Genomic DNA, 18,742 nt, shown 5'->3' with positions numbered 1-18,742 from the left:
AACTGAGCAGAGATGAGGTATTTTGACATTTTAGTATGGGGAGAAATATGTAAAAACCATAAAACCACTAAATGATTGGTGGTAGGGGAGAATGGGTGTGGTTATTTGGAGAAACTTGGAAGACCAGTTTGGGATCTCAGGTGGACTTGGTTTATAGGCCTGTCATTTTACCCCTTTAAGTTTAGATTAGCAGACACACAGGTGCAACAATTAAAAATCACTATCACTATAAAAGATGATACAATAGTGAAGGAGGTGATGAAGAACAATAGCCAGGAAATGGGAGAGCTGCTCTTTGATGAGGTTGAAAAGACATGGTGAAATTCACATTCTCCATTCCATCATAACTGCAGTGGGTGTTAAAGAATCCAAAGTAGCCCCAAAAGAAAAGTGTAGGTAAATTTGAAATGATGCATATTTCAGTATTCATTTTACATACCTTGTTATACAAATAGCAATTTGCAAACATCGTTTTAAAGTTTTCAATACATTCTGCAGCACATGTGTAATAGTTGTGTTCCAGACGTTTCTGAATTGTAGTCAGGTCCATTGGTTTTTTAATAATATTATAATAATCCTTAAAAATGGAAAGAAGGAGAGAATCCAACTATAAGAATACATTGGATTTAAAGGGTAAAATTCAGTAAAATGTCTTAGAGTAGACCCATTGAATAAAAGGCACTCAAGTTAATCACAATGGATTCAAGTTCCTTTTATTTAAATTAGTCCACTCTGAGTAGGACATTTGTTGGATTTACTCACAGAATGCTTGGTTTGCTAGCCTAGGACATAAATAACCTACCTTGTATTTTGCATTTGTTGGGGGAGTAGAAATTGAATTTTCCTGTTAAAAAGAACATGGCAGTGAATGACATCACAAATCAGTAAAGTAGCCAAGACTTTACAGAAATCTGCTTAATGTGTACTCATAGTTAATGTATGCTGGAGAATGCAGCAGCTAGAACTGCAACTAGTCCTACATCTAATGAGATTACAGCTGAGGTGACAGCTGAACCAGGAGTCACCTGACATATTTTTGGCCACCATGTTAGCTAGAGCTCAAGGAGAGAGTAATGGGCAACTGTAAGAGCATTGTGCTTTCTTGACTTCCAAAACAAGGGCAGTATTCAAACCTTGTTGTAATAAATCTTTGTTTATTGTGATGGGAATGAGCTAAAGTCTCCTGAAAGTTTTCTGTGCTCCTTTTCCCTAGTATAGCCAGAAAGCAGAGTTCAGAAGCTTTTGCTTTGGATTACAATTAGCCAAAGTTTAACGTTCCACTTGAACCCTAAACTGTAGATAATAAAAATATGCAACACAATTAAAATAAACCATACTTTGTTAAGTTCAGTTGTTATAACAATGTGCAGTGAATCTAAGATGGAAGCAAAAACTTTAGGACTCAACCCAGCTGCATGAAGGGGAAGGCAGGAAGGGTGTGACGGGTGCATTCCATTAATAAAGCAAGCATTGTTATTCCTTGAATGGCATTTGGAATTTATAAGGAATGTCACTTCTCAAAGTGTAAGGAGCACTGTAGCTGTGATTCACTGCTCTTCAGGTCAACCCATTTAAGAGGCATTTACCGTGGCACACCTAATTTTAGCTTCTGTACATCTTTTTCTATGATTATATTTTTGCCTATGTGATCAGTTCAGAATACAACCCAGGGAGGTGTGTGAAAGAAGCATCTTTCTCTCAGGGTTCTTGGCCTTCACATAGCCCTCAAAGACACACCCACACAAATGTTGGCCATAGTCGACAAGCCAAGGTCGATAGTAAAATCTCTTCATATGTACACAAAATACTTTTTAAGAGTCCGCCTTAGAAATATGAAGAGGCAGAACTGACCCAAGGCTAGCTTCTGTTTTTGCAAGTACATTGAATGAATGACCTCTATTATTAACCCCAAGTGACAGTTTATCTTGAGATCCAACATCAGAAATGCAAGGTGACAGTCACTTTGAAAGCACTTTTGGACAAACTGACTATATGAGTTTGTCAAGAAAAATAGAAACATGTCTGAGGGGGTTAGCCTTTGCTGAAAAGGCCAAAGCCCCAGAATGGTTTTTGAGGAGAAAGGCCCACAGACTAAGTGTATAAATTGTAGCTTTAGCTAAGGAAGTGACAGAAGGGAATGGCTTGAATACTGATAGGCACCAACATCATCAGGCATGATTCAGTAGCAACCTTTTAAGTAAGTTGGTAGAGCAGTCAAGTAAAGCTTTAATTTATTAGCTGAAAGAAACCTTGTTAATTAGCAGAGCAAATTTTTCTTTGATATGGGTGAAAGTTAGGCATTCCCTTATTTCTTTTCCTTTGTGTTAGTTTGTTTTGGGTCAATCACTGCACTTTTAATTTGGTAAATTAATATAAAAGGCCAAAGAGTGACAAACTGTTGATTGATGGATAGCATCAGTGACCAGCTATAGCCAAGTTTAATGGAATCACATAAACTATTGCTATGACTATAATACCAATTATGGGGTAGCAAAGAGAGGTTTTTTTCCTCCCTTATGAATAAGTTCTTAAAGAAACATTTTAGTACAGCAGCACATGAAAAAGAATGTTCATATACGGCGTGAATACCACCCAGCTGTAGTATTTCTGTAGCTTCACATCTTTGAGCATCTTCTATACCTTGTGTTGACAGCCATAGGACAATCTGATTCAATACACTGCTTCAGATTCTATAGCCATATGGTTCTCCTTTAACATGGCAATTTTCAGCCAATTTGTATTAATCATGTTGGCAGTGGTATCTCTTCCATTTAGTGTATCATATGTAGCACTTTCCATATTTTATTGCAATGTGATATATATGACTTAATATATGATGCAGTGAAGTGTTACTTTTCTTTTGTTGCAGATTAAATATTGCAGTATATACAGATGCATGTTTGTGATTGTTTATATAAGAGTTGTATGCCTGGGAGCATCGTACTGTCAGTGAGTGTTCCAGATGTTGGTTTTAGCAGTACCATTATAATGATGACAACACAGACCATCTATATAGATCCATAGGTCCACTATGCTCTTCAGGGGAGGCCTTATTGGCCGTGTTACCTCCTGTAAAATCCCATCTGACAGTAACACAACCATGGGTCTTCTCCGTGTGTTGAGGGGGATACCCACTCTTTAAAAGGCTGCCTTGTCTGCAGCTGATCAAGCACCAACAATCATGCACTTACTATTAAAAAGTTACTTGTTAGTATCTGGGAAAAGGCAAGGCAAACCTGTCTAAATTTTGTTGCCCTTGTACAGTGATGAATTGTTTTAATAATTTGTTATAAACCATTGTAGAATTTATAAAATGGGAAGCAGCATATAAAAACAGTTAAATAAATCAATAACTATATTCAACAACAGTGTGCTCACATTTGTAAAGCATATGAAACTTAACTATAGACGAAGCCAATATGCATACTGTACCACCAGAATGTCTTACTTAAAGATAAACTTTGCATTAAGACACACATATTTTCTTAACTATTGTTAAAGTTTTCTGTTCAAGAAATACATGGTAAACTCTTACTGGAAGGTTTAGACCTGCAGCATCTACAGGCTGATGAAATGGCCAGGAGAAGTTATGCTTCCACATTGCTTTTATGACAACTCTTTGCAAATATTGAAGCTGGTTTGTTAACCGTCCAGTTCCTTGGGTATTGATGTATTTTGGAGGGGGAGGATTGACAATTGTCATATTCTGTTCACTTGGAGTGGTCATCTTTCTCCCTGATGTGTTTCTGTTGCCTTTTTGGTCAATGTCTTCGTTAGTATATCTGCAAAGAAAAAAAATGCAAGAAAGCTATTGATTCATTGTTTAGCTTTCATTCCAGATGGACAACAGGCTTCTCTACACAATTACTTTATGCTCATTATTCTTCACTCATGGTCACTTGCATATGCTGTAAACTCTGTCATCTTCCTGGGCTTTGCTTTGTTTTCTCAGAATTTCAGTAGCTTTTGTTTAGATCAAGGAAAGTGTAGTATTATCTGAAAATGGTGGAGAGAACCCGAATTTAAAACTCATGATTTTCTGCAGTTCTGCTATACCACCGCATTCCTTGATGCTGTGTAATGGAACATAGAGAGAGAAAAGTGGGGAATGGGAAAAAAGAGGTGTAAAAAAGTGGATCTCACTCCTGAAAGAATCCAGAAGCAGAATCCTTGGCAAAGTAGTGGGTTAAAAGCCTCAAGTGAAGCAGCTCAATTTTTTCCTTATTTTTTAAGAAACTGAAAAGTAGTTAAATGAGACCATCACTTACCATGCTACACAACACACGTTTCTTGTTTTGACCCGTGATTATCTCTGGTCAAACAACCGGTTTAAAAAAAATGTATTCAACATGATTCAGTAAAAAACTAGGATACAGTAAATCCTTTTATATGAATGATGAAAAAAGTAATTTCCTAGTTTTAAGCAGCCAGAAACATAGACCAAAGAACATCCATATTACCACTCTAAATGCAAGTGCAAAATCATAATTAAAGTTATGTTAATGGGAAAAGAATCCCTGCAAAGTGAGATATTATGGGATATCCAAGAATATCAGCATATAAGGGTTGCAACAACAGCCTCTGGAAGGTTTACCTACTGAACAGGAAGTTCTTTTTACTGCATATAAATTATGTTTGCTTAAAAGCCTTTCATGTTATATCTGGAGTTAATTTTAAGGGTGACAGGCAGTTTATGCACAATCCTTCACCATTTGGAGTAGCAGATTCTTCACTATTCTCTTAAGTCTTTCAACCGTCTTCCTAACTGCCATAGAATCTTCTATTCCAGACTAGCTTACCAAGCCTAGTTAAGAGCTCCATGAATCTATTTTTCTCAGAGACATCTCTCTGCCACCCATCATAGCTTACTCATACCATTAGCTTCACAAGAGACACTGCATCTTAATCATCCCTTGAAAATTGTGCCCCTTTGCTTGCACACATGGAAAAAAAAGTGATGGCAAAGAGCTCCAAAAGGATCTTGCCAACTGGGAAATGGGATTAATGAGCTTCAGTGGCAAATATGCTCCAGTATAAACAAATGTAAAGTAATGCACAGCAGGGCAAAACAAATCCGAAGCTCACAGGTACAGTTTGGATTTCATGATTCCTCATGTGTGGTTTAAACCATGGGTAGTTGTGACCATGCAGAAGGAAACAACTGTGCAGGATCCTACCCACTCTTCTGCTTCCACTTTGCTAAATTATCCAGGCTGTTTCTGTGATGTATGATCGTAAAAATCCAGTTTTTTGAAAAACAACCCAGGGTTTTATCCTATGGCTGGTTTCTTGACTTAAATTCGGAGTATTTCTTTCCTCAACAAAGTTCCTGATTCATGCACTGCATTCCGTGGTTGTTTAGCAATGCTGAAGCTCAAAAATAAGCAATAACCAACACATTCATTCAGTCTTGCAATCTCATGAAGTTAACAGACCATGGGTTGTTTTGATCCTCTGAACTCAAGTCATACATAGACAAAGTCTGAGATGGCAGTGACTGACCTGGAAAAGGATCTTGAAATCATGGTGAAGCAGTTCAAAGAAAACATTGAGTACCTGCTGTATAAAGGACAAATTCCATGTTGTGGATCATTAGAATGGAATTGAGAGGAGCCAAGATGCCGAATAGGCAGCAGCTGCTGTAAAGAGAGCCTCTGGAAAAGTATTCTCTTATCATTTGTATTTTTAATTTATAGTTTTAAATACCTTTCCTGTTCTGTCTTATCGGAAGCCTTAATATTTAGAAAGAGCTGAGAAAACTCCAGGAAATCATAAACCAGCATGGGAAAATGAAAGAAGAGATACCACACACATTCCACAATACGTACAGTACAGTTCAAAGCCCACAAAGCAGCTGAAAGTTGACATTTACTTAGTTAGGAACCAGCCAACTTTTGTAAATATTCTTACTCCCTCAAACTCTTCCATTGGAAATGATGATTTAGACTGGAACTTACAAGCAGAGATTGAGAGTCAACAGTTTATAGATCCCTCCTCTTCACTGGAAGAGAACTCTCTCTCCTCCGAACACATGGCTGCAATTTGTTCTGTAGCCGTACAGTTAACACAGGATGAGAGTTTAGTAAATACCAACCTGACAAACTTCAACAAAAATATAATTGAATTTCTAACCAGACGAAGTCTGCTGACAGTACAAACTGTTCTATTTTTGACTTGTTATCCACAGTTAAAACCAAAGTGGATTCTTTAAAAGGTCTTTATAAAGCATATTGAAAATGAACCAAATGACAGCCCTGCAAAAGTATTAATCTCTTGTACTAAGTGTACCACAAAAGCAGATAGCATGGACAATTCCACTTCTTCATCAAGGAAAAGAGAGAGCAACAGGCAGAGAGAGCTGATAATTCCTGCAGGAAAGGGTGAAAAACAACCCTCTAGTGGACATGCAATCAAGGGAAAGAGACTCCTAAACCACAAACTGTTCATAGCCCAAACAATTCACCTTACAAATATTAAATAGTAGAACAAACAGAGGACGATAGAGAACAAGAAGCACAATTATTCTATCTTTAAGCCAGCTACTGTGCTGTGAAAGCAGCCGATTAATTTGCAGCAGGCTGAGTGGCTGGGAACAAATTTTACTTACATTTAGGTAACCCACTCCCAGTATGTTGTTTAAAATGAGGCCCTTTCTGCACACTTTTTCAATTTATCTCAGGAGTGTGTTCAGCTCAGAGGAGCTCCAGCCACTTCTGGAGTCCCAGCTTAAGAGTACCATCGCTTTAAGGAATAACCATCCCACTCTAGATTACCTCAAGGGCACTTTATCAGTTCTGCCCCGAGAGATGACTGTTCAAGCAAAAAGCCCAAACAACTTACAGCAAGATAGTGTACAGATGACCTTCTGGAGAAAAATCTGATTGACTCTTTTAGTTCTCTGCCAGATTCAGAGCAAGCTGATATTATTAAAAGACTGGATGAACTGAGAGAAACCCCGATGACAACTTGTAAAATAGTTAAACCATTAATTGAACTGGTCCTTCCAACTAACTACTCAAGCTAGTTGTCATCATTCTGAGAAAAGATCTGTTGGTAATGCAGCCCCCTCCTCAGATTTATGCAATCCAGAAATGCAGATCAGCAACAAAGGGTCCAACTGGAGCAGAGCCAAATTCCTCCACCCTGCTCCTTGCTGAAAAAGAACAACATCCAGAAACTTTGAAGACCAAAAAGCAGAATGTTGCTGCTAGACAAGAGAAAGGTCTCAACTGCCTAAAACCCAGGGAACCGCAACTTGAATCAGGTGATAGGTTGCACCAGAAATATGAGATAGAATCATAGACTAGTAGAGTTGGAAGGGGCCATGAAGGCCATTGGGTCGAACTCCCTGCTGCTGCAGGACACCAAGTTACACCATCCCACTCAGATGGCTATCCAGTTTCTTTTTGAATGTCTCTAGTGTAGGAGAGCCCACCACCTCTCTAGGCAGCTGGGTCCCCTACTGAATTGCTCTGACAGGGAGGAAGCTGTTCCTGATGTCCAGTCAGAACCTGGGTTGTTGCAACTTGAATTGATTATTCCGTGTCCTACACTCTGTCATCAGCAAGAAGAGATCTTGACCTTGCTCTTTGTGACAGCCTTGGAGGTACTTATAGAAAGATATCGTGGCCGCCTTCAGTCTTCTCAAGGCTGGATAATTGTTGCTCAACACATCCAATAACTGATGCAAACCTTCACCCCAGGAAACAAATGGAATTAGGATAACGGCAGCCTCTGAGGCTGGAAGAACTTTCCAGGGGTGGAACTAATTCCTTCAGTTCCTCCAACAAATAATATCAACATGAAACAATCTGCTCATGTTCACCTGTTAAGTGCAAACCATCATGAAAGCTAACCAATCTCATACAGCAGAGCAAGATTGGCAAAGAAAGGCCAAGCTATAATCAGTATGTCTTCCTAGATACTGAAGGAACCTTGAATCTCATTTCAGCCTCAAAGTTTGAGCCATAGGCCTCATCCACAGACCTCAATATATTGCCAGTCACCTCCCCCAAATAATAAACAAGGAAGTTCTACACCAGAATTGTTATCCTTGCTCTCTTGGAACATTGCTGGATGGGAAGCCAGACACAGAGACCCCGCCTTTATAAGTTACATCTCGCAATTCAACATCCTTATGTTCCAAGAGACATGGTCAGTAAACAATAAACAATCTCTTTATTCAAGTGTGTAAGTCACTATCTCTCTCAGCAGTTCCTGGAATTGGACAAGGGAGACATCATGCTGGGTTGAGTATCTATATTTCAACCACTTTAAGAATTGAGACTATTCCAATAGACCCTTTTGAGAAAGGTTGGAGAACCTTGCACAAACTGTTATCTTCAACTTCTCTGTAAAGAAATTGCTTCTTTTTAATTTCTATATTCCCCCCAACATCCCTCAGTCAAATATTATGGAAATCTGGGGAAAAGTGGAAAACTACATCAGTGCCATCCAGTTATGCTTTCCCACTGCCCATAGTCATTGCAGGAAACTTCAGTGCCAGATTAGGTCCAAATGATAATCATTTGCCAAATTTTCTAAAACTCCTCCCAATTTACAGGTAGTCCCACCTTTCCTAATTAGAGAATCCAAAGACTGCATTGGAGACTTCAGGGGCTTACAAATGCTGCAGACATTCTATAAACTGGATCTGCACATTTTGAATGATGCTACAATTAGAGTCCACCTGACGGAGTTCTCGTATTGGGCAGGTACAAGGCCTTCCCTGATTGATTATACGGCCATATCAAGGAATTTAGCTTCTTCAGACCTCCAGTTTCATTTTGACAACTGTCCTGAGAGTGATCACTATCCCAATGTGTTGCTTTTGAAGCCCCCTTTCTGAACACTTATCCCCTTCCATCTGAAGATATCCTCAGGGGACAAATATGAACAAAATGGACAGGCCAGATGAAGGGCAAATTAACACAAATGCTCTCCTAATGAGGCACTTCAACTTCACGCAGTCATGCTGGATGACAGATCCACTGATCAGACTCTGCCATCTTACACTGAGCTAGTTCAGCTTCAGTCAATCCTTTCAACCTGTCCATCTGGTACTAACAGGAAGCAGAGCGCCTTTAATCAACCATGGTTTGACAGTGGTTGCCATATGGCTAAAAAGCAAGTAATCCCCTGTTTTAAGGAATATAAAAAGGATCCTCTCTCTTACCCAATGCAAGATTTGCTCCTACTTAAGAGGAAGTAGAAGCAGCTATTACAGGCAAAGAAGAGGCAGGCTTTGGTGCAGTCTTGGAACCAACTAATCTTTGCCACTCGCTCTAAGAATTCAGCTCTGTTTTGGAAATGCAGAACTCTTCAGTCTTCTTCTCTTAAACTACAATGTTCATCCTTTATTCCTGCTTCAGTGTACAACTATTTCAGACAGTTGTACACACAGGAGAAACTGCCCTACCCAAACAGGGAACTAGACTATAAAGTTCATCTGCTCCTCTCCTGGCCTCCTGTGTCAGGCTCTGAAATTACAAAACTAATCAAACAACTGAAACCAAACAAAGCTGTATATGACTTCATTTCAGCAGAGGTTATTCAAAATAATTTAGATTGGTGGGTACCTGTTCTGGCTTTCTTATTCACCTATATCAGCAAACATGTTGAGGAGGATTGGGGTCTAGCTTTGGTGATTCCAATTTACAAAAAAGGAGGGAGAGATCTATTCACTGATTATTGTCCTATTAGCCTCCTCAGTACAGTTAGTAAACTTTATGTGTGATACCTGTATTACAAACTTCAGGAATGGGTTATAACTGAGAATATTTTGGCTGATGAGCAGGCTGGCTTTAGGGAAGGCTGCTCAATTGTTCACCATGCTTTAACCCTTCAACCTCTGGTTTAGAAATATTCCCCTGGAGCATGTTCATCACTCTATGCAGCGTCTATTGACCTTAGATGTGCTTTTGCCCTCATCGCCAGATCCAAACTTTGGGAGAAACTGAACTCTTCTTCAATGGATAAGATTACTCATGCTCATATAAATTTTGTGAGAATTCTCAGATGAAGGTGTGATGCAAGTCCCAAGGAAACTGCACTAAAGGAATGCCAGTTAAAAGGGGAGTGAGACAAGAATGTATACTAGCCCCTCTGCTTTTTAAATATATATATATATATATATATATATATATATATATATATATATATATATATATATCAATTCTCTTATCGATAAACTGAACAGCCCATCCCTTCATCCACTGAAATTGGAAAATGGGCACATCTCTGTTCTTTTGTATGCAGATGCTGTACTGTGTTCTCAAACACAGCTGGCCTGAAAAGGGTATTTCATGTACTAGCTGATCATTGCTAAGAAGAAAATTTGGAAATTACCCTAAAACCAAAGTTGTGGTTTTTGCCAAGAGCCCTAAGATGCATGCTTGGTGACTAAATAACCATCTGATTGAGCAAGTTAAATCCTTCAAATACCTGGGGATTGTCTTCCATGCTACGGGTAACCACAAATCTCATGCTGACTGTGTCATCTTAATGTGCAAAAATGGATATTTTTACTTCTCCAAAGGAGCACAACATATATTTGCATCAATTAAAGTCTTTTCAGCTAAGATTCGAGCCCAGCTCCTGCTTGGATCTCAGTTGGGGCCCTTCAGGTCTTTTCTTCCTTTGGAAAGAGTTCAGTCTAATTCATGAGAAACATCTTTCAAGAACCTCACTGCATTTCGAATATGGTTCTTTTCTTTGATGTGAACCTGACTTCCTTAAAAATGAAACTATGGCCTGGATTTACATCTTTTCTAACTGCCTCAAGCTTTTCTTCTTTCCAGTTGGCTTGGTTCCTCTAATTATGACTGATAACTTTCAGAACTCCTGTAGCCAGGCAATTCAGACTAAACTGCAATTATATGGGTATTCATGCCCAGCTATCATCTCAATGGGTGTTAGCAGAACAGTGGGCCATTGATTTAGAGCTACCAGCAGATTATCCAGTTCTATCCAGAAACACCTTCCTGAACTATTCTGCACATCTTCTCCAACTCAGTTGCATAACAATAATGAAATTCAGAAGGGCTTAATCCTTAGCTAGTTTCAGTGTCCTCCCAACAGCTGTTACCAAAGGAAGATATCAAAAAATCCCCTTGGAACAGAGATTGTGTCCATGTGGGGGAAGAAATAATTGAATCGCTGGAATGTGTTATTCTTTATTGCCCTCTCTAGGCAGGTACTTGCCAGGAATTGTTATTCCCACTCTTTTCTAAATATCCTGCTCATTCTGAACCTTTTCATCTTAAGACGATTTTATCTGATCAATCTGATTTTATTTCTTTGACCACAGTCAAGTACTGTTCAATAGCTTGTACAGTCCACTATAGAATTAACTCTAAATGTTGTTAGCCTTTTATTAGAATAATTGCATTTTCCTTATCTTAATTAACTATAAATTTAGAATTACTGTATTTTCCTTATTTTAACTAATTGTAATTTTGAATTTTATTTGCTGGTCAATGGATGAATAAAGAATTGATCAATTCAAAAATGAATTGAAGATGATAACGTTGTCAATTAGGAATTTGTGAGGAATCTTTGTTAGGAGTAGAAATCTATCAGTTTCCCTGTTGAGCCCTGTGCAACCGCTGTGCAAGTGGCATCCCTCTTCTGTGCAAGTGATATGCAGCCTTTGTGCTGCACTTGACAGTGAAGATGGTTGCCAGATGAGCAACTGGGGCTCCATGAGCATTTGCAGACTTGCTTTCTGCTCGGATCACTTTTCAAGCAAGGATAAGCATGAGAAGTCTGTGAACAGAAGAGGGATGGATTCCACTGGGCTTCATTGCAACACTGCTGCCAATATGACAATGCATTTATACATATTTGTGGTGTGGCTGCACTTGGAATACTGTGTACACTTCTGGTCAGCGTAGAGGGAGATGGTGGAGATGTATAAGATGTATAATGGAATGGAGAAAGTGGGTGAAGTCTTTCTCTCCCATCATAGTTAGAACCTAGATCATCCTAAATCATTATTGGAAAGGTGAAGAAAGCTTCACAAGAAAATTGATGTGTTCAAAACAGGGTGTTGGAGAGCTTTGCAATATCCTGGACGGAAAGATGAACAAGTGGGTCCTACTAGGTAAATGAAAGCCAGAACTTGCTCAGAAGCAAATATAACAAAACTGAGGTTGTTATATTTTGGTCGTATCGTGAGAAAGCAAAATGCACTGGAGAAAGATCATAATAGGGAAAGTTAAAGGCAGAAGATGAAGGGAATAGAACAACAATGAGAGCACAGGACATGCCATTTTGGAAGGCATTTATTCATAGCAGCTCCATAACTCGGAGATGACTTAGCAGCGTGTAACAAGATCATCCAATGAAGCTGAATGGTGGAAAATTCAGAACAGATCAAAGGAAGTACTTCACACAGTGCAAAATTTAACTATGAAATTTGCTACCACAAGATGTATTGATGGCTGCAAAAGGTGAATAGTTTACAAATTAATGGAAGATAAGTCTGTCAGTGGCTACTAGTCATGGTCACTGTATATTATCTCCTTTAGCAAGGGCAATATGCCTTTCCACACCAGTTACTGGAGAACATGACTAAGAAAGTGGTTTTCCATTCATGTGCTGCTTGTGGGCTTTCTGTAGGCATCTGGTTGACCACAGTGAGAATACAGTGATGGACCAGAGAGGCTTTTGGATCTGATGGTGGAAAATTAGGTTCTTAACATGAGGGAATCCTTTATTTAGTTACTTGTACTATCAGAGTTTTATACATTTGGCTTTAGCACAGAATATTCTGTTAGGCATCTTGGAGTACTTGTCTCATTCAGATGGCCTGCAGTTCTGGTGCTCAAATCCCTTCTTGTGCCGGGCCAGATTTACATATGGGCTGAGTGGGCTGCAGCCCAGGGCCTCATATTCTTGGGGGAGGGGGGTTCCTGCCATTTAAAAAAATTACCATTAATTTTATTTCAATTGTAATGATAAACATCTAATCGATGTACAGGTGGAAGTACAAGAGGTCATCAAACAAGCTAACCCTGAAGACGAAAAGTTCACCCACCAAGATATGTATCAAATAATATTCTAGGAGAATACTCAGACAACTTTTTCAAATGTATAAACAATTTTCAAATGTTCTGTGTTTAATGGTTTCTAACTGTGTACTGGGAAAAGATCATTTTCTAGACTAAAAAGGATAAAGAATGATCTATGGTCAACAGTGTCCCAAGATTAGTTGTCTGATCTAAGCATTCTCTGTATAGACAATGATAAATTGTGACCTTCTGATTTTAATAATTGATAAGTTTGCATCCAAAAAAGCTCAAAGGAAACTGTTCTGACTTTGTATAGTGTAATGTCCTAACATAGCTATGATTCTGCTATGAATGTTCTGTGTGAATGTCTCCATTATTTCCATACTTTTGTAAATTTATTAAAGGTTATAAATGTATAAGCAATATTTTCATCAATGCTAAAATTTCAGCAATGTTCTATTTTCATTGAGTAGAAAAGAAGAGAATGAGGTTTTGTTTCTCATGATGAGATGCTATTAAGTTTGGGCCTCCCAAGGTCTCCTAGCCCAGGGCCTTGACTTGCTTTAATCTGGGAATGTTTCTGGGGCAGATACCTTATCTTGCTGATTAATATACTAAGCAGGGCCTGGAGCTTCCCAGACACCTGTGCAGAATGCAGAATAAGAAATCCTTGAAGGGACAGGCTTCTCCTGTACTATCGTGGGTCTTCCAAGGTCAGTGGCATTTTATCAGACTGAAAGTTGACTCCTCTGCACGCTTGTTCTGACATATTTCTGGCTTTATCTTTGTTTTCTTGTTCCTATGTAAACCATCCTGAGATCCTATATGGGTTAAGGCCAGTATATAACATTTTAAATAAAAATAAATAAGTTGAGCATGAGGTGGATAGGGATATTAATTTTATATATGTGAAAGTATGTGTATCATATTAAATTTTGGTCTTTTTTATTGCTTCCAGAAAAGTCTTCTGATAGATGCACCAGAACCAGCATGATGGGGCACACCTTTCAGGTAAAAGTAACAGCTACTCGTTGAAGAATGTGAGCCAGGGTTTATGACCAGAGCCAACATTCCTTCTGGTGAACCCGGCCAGGCTGACCACCTTCAGCAATCCTTGCTAGCAGGCAAGAACTTAGGCACGGGGGCGATGGGAGTCCGTGGGAACAGGCTTCTTTCTGCAAGAGGCATCAAGCCTTTCTCATGCCCAGAATGGTTATCACACCAGCTAGGATAAGTAGCAACTGGGGCTCTGTAGCTATCTTTTTTGTTTATCTTTAAGGGCCTCCTCTGAGGTGGCACCCCGATTGTGAAACTCTGGAACCTCCCCAGAGAGGTTCACCTGGCACCGTCACTATTTGTTTTGGCACCAGGCCAAAACCTTTTTATTTTCCCAATGTTTTAAGTCCTGACTGTTTTAAGTGGGGTTCTTTTTATTGCTAAATTTTAGGATGCTGTGTTTTAATTATTTTCTTTTCTTTTCTTACATTTTATTGTTAAACCGTCCCAAGACTTCAGTAATGGACAGTCTACAAAGGTTTTACATAAATAAATAACTTCCTGCTTAAGTGATTTGACAGGCTAGGTAATAAACACAATGCCACTCTGCACTGAGAATATTTGTTTTCGTCTTTGCCTATTCATGAGGTGTTTGAGAATGTAGAGCCAATTTAAGTCAAAATAGTGATGATGTTTAGAGGACCCATTTACAAGATCAGAGGAATTGCTAAAGTCTTCAACCCTGGCAATGCAATACCCTAGATTAGTGGGAAGGCAACTTGATACTTTTCAGAGGTTTTGAACTACAGCAGTAATTCATGCAGAGGCTTCTGGGAGCTGTAGTCCCAAACCTCTGGAGGTACCAGATTGGATACCCTGCCATAGATGTGACGGCTTTGCTCAGTCTTAGCTCTTCAGCCAGTTACAAACATTTAAGACACAGCAGAGTCAATCAGACATGGTTTAATAAAAGCTAGCAGGGCATTTCACATTCTCCACAGCACCCTCAGTAAAGTGATGTTTGCTGTAGCAAACCCAAAAGTGTGAAGGGGAAAATGAACATCTACAGACACATCTTAGAAACAGACTGATAAACTAAAAGAGGTATCCATATCACATTCCCACTGTCTGGGAATATACATCTTCCCTTAGATTATGGATGTCAGATTTTTTTCAGGCCGAGGGCCAAATTCCATTTTGGAGAAGTTCTCAAGTGCCACACTCCAAAGACTGCCAAAGGCAAAGGAGCAGGCCCAAAAAATGCCCAGCATATTTTAATTTAAAGCACTTAGTGCCAATACCTAAGCCTTAGGGAACACATGTCAGCCTTGTAGAATGGTGGGCAGGGGGAAATATGCACAAAAGCCACCAAACCACCTGCAGTCAGGAAAGGCAGGGTGGGCCAGCAAAGGACTGTGGCCATCTCAGTCAGGAACCCATAGTCCTGAGGTTCTGTACCCCTACTTTAGGGCTTACTTCAAGCCTTTGCGATGAGGTTGAGGAATACATGAAGCTCGCATCATGCACTTCCTCCTTTAATTGGTGTAAAGGTTGTTCAACATCCTAATTAAAGGCAACCTCAGCTCCTGACAAAACTGAGTTTTTTGTCAGCTCATTAACCTCATTAGTCATTTGGATATGGATTTAAAGCCTATCTCAAGCCAATCACCCCATATGTTAAGCAGAAGTACCATGAGGAAAAAATTGAGCTTGTAATTAAGTGAGGATTAAGAGGTTCTAGGAAACTTAGTAAAATTTAATTCAAAGCAACTGTTAATTAAGGTACTAAAACACATGGGGAAATATAGGTTAAACACTGCTATTGTGATATGGAATGGCAACAGACTTCCTAAAGACAATGGCCTGCATATTGGTTGGTTGGGAGTGGACAATATTTGATGTCCAAATTAAAACTGCAGGTATTACTTTGGTGTTAAGATGGCATATCCCTAAGTGTTTTAACGCAGTAATTTAATGCAGTATTTCTTATTAAATCATGTTTGAGAACATTTTGTTAGTTGTAGATATCTGAACAACTGTACATTTTCCTTGGCTTCAAGGCAAGCGGTTGCATCTCATTCATACATTTGCTGTTTAGCTTGTCTCTTAAGTTGACTTGGGTGCCTTAACTGGCTGAAACAGAATTTAAAGGTTTTGTCCAGCTTTTAAAAGATTTCAAAACAAAATAATAGTCTTCCTGTTGTTCAAAAGAAGCAAGCTTTTGGAGGTCACTGTTGTAATTTAGTTCAAATATCTACATACTGCCCTTCACGATTTAAGTGCAAGGCTGCATTAAAGATATGAAGACAACAAAGGATATCTACTGAACTGGATACTAAAATCAGAAAATGTCTGGGAATATCAGTAAGTTTTCAATAGGTGTCTAAACATTTTCAGGAATGGTACTCATCACAGTGCAAGAAGAAGAGAATTTCAAAGGCAGATGCTATTATGGAAAAGGCCCTCCACCCCATCTTGCTGTCAGACATGACAGGTAGGCACTGCTGTGCTCCCACACCCCAGAAAGGCCCCACTGGCAAGAGCCCCCTTGACAAACTTCATCACTGCAAACTGATCCTTCACCTGCCCCTGGCAGTGGAGAAGAGGAGGAGCCACTGCCTACCTGCTCACTAGTTCTGTTTGTCAAGCAAGCAGTAATAATGCCATGAAAAGGAAAAACGAGCAAGAGCAGCTGGTGATGGTGGGGTCAGAAGCTAGATTCACAGAGGGACAGGGCGCTTTGTCCAAGGGCCCCCAAATCTTGGAGTAGGTACTGCCATCAGATGTACCTGTGCAGGTGCACAACCAGGAAACCCTGATCTTTGTTTTTGGAATGCTGCATGTGACACAGAAACACTGTGGCCATCTGCTGGGCTTGGGACAAAATATCTTGAGGTTGTGCAGCAAGAGAACTCAACAATGACAATGCAGAGCTCATCACAGACAATTTCCACCCAACCTTGCCAAAACTCCTGAAGAATTCTACTAGTTTTATTAACCCTTTTCCTAATATTGTCTACATAAATGTTTGAAAAGTGCCCGTAACTCAGTATGCACAAATGGAGTACCCTCGTTTCTTTGAAAGTAGGCTTTTCAGAACTTTTTATAACCAAAGAGCACTTTAGGTCTCAAGCTTGAAAGGGTTGGGGAATTGACCTAGACTTTCTTTACCACGATGAAAAACGTGGTAGGTTAAAGTGTAGACCAACGTATGTCTAGTTGCTGTGTTTTGTTGTAAGCTGCACTGGGATTTTTGGAGGAACAGTAATATGCCAGCAAATATGAATTGGTCATGCTTGAGGCTGTTTATGCAAATTTATTTCTCTGTATCTATATGATCTGTCCAGATGTTGTGAGATTTGCCAGAGTTAATTAAAATCACTGTTAGAATACTACAAGCAATATTCCAAATAGTAAGCTATTAGCAAGTCTCTTCTGTGGCCAACTAATACAGGATACATTACAGAAGGAGTAGGCACATGGTCCTCCAGATATATTGCACTACAACTCCCATCAGCCCTTGCCAACATAGTCAACAGTGAGGAATAATGGGAGTGGTAGGAAAAACACCTAGAAGGCTGCCTTGCCTGGGACTTATACAATGAGATCAAAGACGTGTCTCTCTCTCGCTCTGATGTATTTTTTCATAGGTCTTCCTGGCATTGTCTCTGCAGAAGTAGAAGGAGCTAACAGATTATAGCACCTAATAGCCCTTCAAATCCCAGGGGTCGAGTTTCTTGCATTCTGGATGTGTGGGAATTGACAATAGATTCCGGGGGCAGGGAGCAAAGTGTAGCATTTTTGTTACTTGTGTAGAACCAAAATGCGTACATAGCACACAACTATATCTAGGTATAAAAATAAATCAGGTAGCCCAAAACATACTTTCAAAGAGTGAGGGAAAAAACTGGTAAAGGACACCAATCATACTATTTTTAAAGAGAAGGGGGAAGCAGGCTCAAAAGGGATAAACTTATTAAATTGTACCAGAGAAATTATATGTTCAATCCTGTATTTTCTTCAGCTCTCCCTCATTTTTCACAAACAAAACCACCTAATCATCTGATTATTTCTCACATCATCCCATTAGCAAAATATATATTTCATTAAGAACTTATTGTTGCCAGCAGTAGCAGGAGAAGCCAAGACTAAAAGGAAAAAGAAAAAACTATAATTCATCCTACACAGTTTCTGATTCACAAGAACCCAATTCTGATTCTACTTTCTTATCAAGCAGGTCCCCGTACTGAGAGAGGAAGTTGTTTTGTACTCTTTGAAGTGCATAATAATAGTAGGCTCCTGTTTAGCCACAGCAGTCTAAAATATAAACCAAACAGGATTTCACCTGCTTTGAGAACTAAGTAATGTGCTTCTTCCCAAAGAAAAAGGGAGGGGAAAAAGATGCAGCCAACTGGAAAACAGAGCTGGAACACCAGAATACAACCAACAAAATTATTTACCTGTAAAGGACAGATAAAACTCTGAATCAGAGCAGATCGAAAATTTCAGCCCTGGTTTTCATTAGAAGGACTTTTCCTTCATTAGTAATATATAAGTTCACATTGACAACAGCTGCCTATGCTTACCACCCAGGTAATTATAGCTAGCCCAACCCACTTCAGCCTGTCAAGGACAACAAAAAGCCCTCCCTGAATAAGAGACAGTTAGATAGCTTTCAGTCTGGCTGGATAAGGGCTTTCATTTTCTGTTATCGAGCAAAGAAGTGAGAGAAT

General features: G+C 39.3%; 1 protein-coding gene across 1 annotated transcript in view; it reads right to left on the bottom strand.

Annotated features, from left to right (window-relative positions):
* Positions 1-3,727, bottom strand: part of BRDT (bromodomain testis associated) — a 32,783-nt gene extending 29,056 nt beyond the window's left edge. The window contains 2 exon segments of the mRNA XM_044432246.1: positions 440-577; positions 3,536-3,727. Coding sequence (XP_044288181.1) covers positions 440-577; positions 3,536-3,727 — 330 coding nt within the window.
* Between the last annotated feature and the right edge of the window lie 15,015 nt (positions 3,728-18,742).

The sequence above is a fragment of the Varanus komodoensis genome, unplaced genomic scaffold (assembly GCF_004798865.1).
Source record: "Varanus komodoensis strain SLA01 unplaced genomic scaffold, ASM479886v1 scaffold24, whole genome shotgun sequence".
Lineage (NCBI taxonomy): Eukaryota > Metazoa > Chordata > Lepidosauria > Squamata > Varanidae > Varanus > Varanus komodoensis.
This window is presented reverse-complemented; position numbering and strand designations above follow the sequence as displayed.